At 37.5% G+C, this 5,004-nt stretch overlaps 1 protein-coding gene across 1 annotated transcript in view; it reads left to right on the forward strand.

Annotated features, from left to right (window-relative positions):
* The window catches only part of LOC106876220 (uncharacterized), a 29,241-nt gene that overhangs the window by 18,754 nt on the left and 5,483 nt on the right, over nt 1-5,004 (forward strand). Inside the window, exon 2 of the mRNA XM_052968305.1 lies at nt 2,576-2,824. Coding sequence (XP_052824265.1) covers nt 2,576-2,824 — 249 coding nt within the window. The remainder of the gene's footprint in view (nt 1-2,575; nt 2,825-5,004) is intronic.

A 5,004-nucleotide genomic window follows, 5' to 3' on the forward strand; every position in this document is an offset into this window, starting at 1 on the left:
ACGCACGTTTCATGCTACTTCAATTTATTTAAGTAATGTGAGCATTACCTTAAATGCAATATGAAGAGCAATCTTCAGCTGCACGAAAATGCAGAAAAAAGACATATTATAAAGTGGCAACATATTAAATCCAAGTGGGAGAGAGCATACATAAAAATCCAAATGTGAGGAAGAATATATAAGTCCATCTTGACATAGCGGACTTATATATTCTTCCTCACTTTGGATTTTTATGTATGCTCTCTCCCACTTGGATTTAATATGTTGCCACATTTATAATATGTCTTTTTTCTGCATTTTCGTGCAGCTGAAGATTGCTCTTCATATTGCATTTAAGGTAATGCTCACATTACTTAAATAAATTGAAGTAGCATGAAACGTGCGTACTGCAATCACTTTTGAAATCCGTGTTGCTTATTGTTTGATTTTAATCACCCATCCCTTTGGGATGCAATATTCGGGTGCCTTCGCATAAGTACCATATTCAAGCCTTGAATCTATATATATATAGATATATATATATATACACACAGTATCATTGTCATTTAACTTACATTTTTCTTGCTGTGGGTTGGACAGATTGACATGGAACTGGCCAGCCAGCGAGACTCAAGTCGTTTGTTATGGCATGGTTTGTACAACTGAATGCCCCTCCTAATGCCAACCACTTAACAGAATGTGCTGGTTGCTTACTATGTGGAACTGGCACCTGAAAGTACAAGACTATGTAAGGAAGACAGCAATTTTACTTAGTATGACACTAAGATAAAAGAAATACTGAATATTTTCTCTCTTACAATCATTGCCTTCTTAAAATATTTACTACAATTAACATGTCCGAGGGGCTTTTGTCTATAGTGCTTTTGTCCTACACTACATTAAGACAGGGAATTCTATCAAGGAAATTTGACTTCTATTTCAGGCAGGTTGAGCCACTGTATAAAGGCTCCCTAATAGCTTTATGTATAATTCATGTGTAGTTCTTGTTTTTTTTCAATGGTTGCCAAATACTCAAAGCTTATTTTTATTGAGTTTCTCTTGTAAAATTTACTTCAGTAAGCCTTTTGTATAGAGACTATTGATAGAATGATTGGGATCTGCCAGCAATGGATATGTCACATGAAGAGAAGTTGGTCAACACAAAGAAATTCTCTGTCAAAAAGATAATATATGAATGATTAATGCATTATATTCTGATTATAATTGTTAGAATGAATATCATCATCATCAACATCTTCATCGTCATTTAACATTCGTTTTCCATGCTGGCATGGGTTGGACAATTTGACAGGATCTAGCAAGCCAGAAGCTCGCACCAGGCTTCACTGTCTCTTTTGGCATGGCTTTTATGGCTGGATGCTCTTCCTAACACCAACCACCTTACAAAGTGGACAGTGCATTTTGCGGGATACCAGCAAGGTCTGTTTTGGCATAGTTTTTACAGCTGGATGCCTTTCCAAACACCAACCAATTTACAATGTGAACTGGCTGCTTTTTATTTGGCACCAGCTCTGCTGGAGTCATACAGTAATTCACTACACAAAAAATCTTCTGAGGAGGTGGGTTTGTGTCAGATGATGAGAGGTTATAGTGCGACAGAGGGACAGAAACTGGTGTGTTGGTGTAGAGGAGATAGATGGTTATCCAGTCAGAGGGAGAGATCGAAAGAGAGAAGAAAGATCAAGAATGAGAGGGAGACTGGAAGAGAGTGAGAGTGTGAGAGAACATGAGAGAGAGGGGTGAGAGAGAGCGAGAGTGAGAAAGGTGAGAGAGAGAAAGAGAGTGGTGGTGGTGAAGTGCCAGGGCATACCTCAAGGTACAGGGATCAAAATATAAATGGGTTGGTAGAATATTTCCAAGGGTGCATGAGCAGGAAGGAGGGACTTCACATGAATGCAGAGAGCAGGGTGAAAGGGAATATGGTAACTGGTGAAACTTGGGTATATAGAGGAGGTGGGGGACAACAAGATGGCATTGATACAATGGGCAGGGTAGTGAGGACAGGATTGGGGAGCGAGAGATAATATATTCTTGTTTATTTGCACTGGAGATAATAACTACTGGAAAATTTGGTGATCAAAGACAGAAGACAAAAAGGAATGATGTAAAAGATATCTCATTACAAATTAAATATAATTTATATTTATTACATCGTTAGCACCCCAGACAAAATGCTTAGCAGCATTTCATTTGTCTTTACATCCAAAATTCAGATTCTGTAGAGGTTGACTTTGTTTTTCACCCTTTCAGGGTGATAGAATAAATACCTGTTCAACATTGGGGTTAATGTAATCAAATAGTAGCTCCCTCGACCAAAATTTCAGGCTTTGCATCTATAGTAGAAAGTATTATATTTATTACATTTTTTTCTAGTTGAATTTGCTTGTATTTTTTCAGTGTTTCTGTGATTTTCATGTAGATGGCTGGTATTGCGGACTGCACACCTGGCAGAATGTTAGGATTCAAGGAATTAAACAAATTTCATAATAATTTATAGCAAAGTGTTTCATGATGTTTCTTCAAAAATTTTCAGTGTATATTTAAAAATTTCATTAATTTATTATTTTTTTTATAGATCCACCTGATATTACTGCATCAGAGAATGTGACATTATTTGAGAATCAAGCATCCATTATAAACTGTAGTGCAAAAGGAAACCCTACCCCAAAAGTGAGGTTCGAGGATGAAAATCGAAGATTTCTTTCAAACTCTGCATTAACTTTTAATCGTACAAATGTCAGTAAAGTTTTCTGTGCTGCCATTGCAAAGAGCAAAAAGCATGGAAATTTGACATCTAGAAAGGAAATTAATATCCTGCTGAAATGTATGTTCAATATAAATATTTGTTCTTCCTCCCCCTCCTCCTCTTCCTCTTCTTCCTCATCCTCCTACTACTACTGCTGTGACTAATATCCTCACCATCATCAAATGTCTTTTACTTCTTTGTATAAATTCTCAGATTGAGTGGCATATTGTGTCCTTGGGCAAAGTACATCATTTTACATTGCTCTAGTCTACTCAGCTTAAAATTACTACCAGCTAAGTGCTGGTGTAGCCCCGTCTCTCTCTTCGGCCAGCAGCTCCTTGATGATCTGCTGGGTCAAGGATGGGTAAACTGAGTCTCCTCATGATTGCATAAGTGTCTAAAATCATCTTCACTTGTGAGTGACACACATGGATTTGTCATATTCTTACCATCTCTAAGCATCCCTGTGTCGATGGCATATAAAAAACACCATTGGAGCATGGTCATTGCCAGTGCTGCCCGACTGGCTCCTGTTCCGGTGGCACATAAAAAGCACCATTCAAGGTGGTCGATACCAGTATCGCCTGACTGGCCCTCATACTGGTGGTACATAAAAAGCACCCACTACACTCTCAGAGTGGTTGGCATTCGGAAAGGCATCCAGCTGTGGAAACCTTGCCAGATCAGATTGGAGCCTGGTGCAGCCTTCTGGCTTGCCAGTCCTCAGTCAAACCGTCCAATGCATGCCAGCATGGAAAGTGGACGTTAAACGATGATGATGATGATGATCATCATCATCATCATCATCATTATCCTCATTATCTTATGCCTATTTTTTCCATACTGGCATGAGTTAGAAGGATTTATTCCACCTCAGCCCTTGCCACTTGTCATAGTCCATCATCATCTGATACTCCTACATCATCTGTATCTGGTGTATATGATTTTTTTTTTTCATCATGATGGTGGGGTTGTGATAGGTTTTACAGCTGAATGCCCTTCCTATCACCAATCATTCTGCAATGGAGTTCAATCTTTTTGATCAGTAAAGTGGGTAATTATTTAAGGACGGCGTCTAGTTATGAAATCAGTACTACTTCATCAATTAAGAGTAAGGAAAAGTAAAGTCAGCCTGTGTGGAACTGAAGAAGACAAAACTGATTAATATTAAGGTCATAGTCACTATAAAAGGTAGGTTTCACAATTTCTGGTAATATATCCTGAAAACCCATATAACCTAACTGAAACAGCATCCCAAAGACTACCTTTCCCCTTCAGAAGTAGAAAATATTTCAGCTTTTGAGCAATTACTGATTTTCTACAGAATTCAAGTAAGATCCACAAAGAATTACTGCTGCTACACCCGGGACAGATTTGCTATTATGTCTCTTACACCCAGGACAGATTTGCTCAGTGAAAGCCACACTAATTGGTAATGACACAGTAACCCATACCATCTCTCGCCTATACATGTGCTTCTCTCTGATTCTTCTATTATTATTGCTCTGATCGTTGCTCCTAGCTTTGAACAACCTCCATCCATGTTCACCCAATACATCTATCTCTCCCATTCATCTTGTCAATACTGTATTTCATTGACCACTATGCATAATCAAACCTTCTTAGAGTTGAACTCTGTGAAATTCCCTTCCCACCTATGACTTGCCTGTAGGTATTGATGTGTAAAACTGAACATAAACTGTATCAGTCTTACCAGTCTTAGAGAGTTTGTGAAAAATAATGTCTGCAGCTACTTTTTGTTAACTGATCTCTAAAAAAATCATTAATCTAACACTGACCCTGCTGTATTCACTCTATTTACTTTGAGAATTATGTTAATGAAACCCATTCTATGCAATCTTGTTGAGTTTCAAAAGAACTTCCTCAGATTAAGAGCATGACCTGTAAATATGAACAAAAAAAACTGAAAAATGATTTGGGTTTCTTGATCCTTTATTTTACTAAGGCATTTATTGTGACCAAACATCACATCAGTTTCTCCAGTTTAAATGAATATAGGTGTTTGTAATTTTTCTGGTCTCTAAAGTCCATATTTTGCTCTCTACTTCTAATGGTGTATTCTGTAAACATCTACAACAGCCCAATTTCTAAATATTGATATCCTTTTTACTAGGTTTTAAGTGGGCAAATTTAATTTCTCCTGTAATATTTCAGTATTCTTATCCACTATTAATGGATAGATAGGTGTCAAATTTATGTTTTACAGAGACATGTTTAATTGAGATATCTCTCCCTAG

This window comes from Octopus bimaculoides, chromosome 5, assembly GCF_001194135.2.
Source record: "Octopus bimaculoides isolate UCB-OBI-ISO-001 chromosome 5, ASM119413v2, whole genome shotgun sequence".
NCBI lineage: Eukaryota > Metazoa > Mollusca > Cephalopoda > Octopoda > Octopodidae > Octopus > Octopus bimaculoides.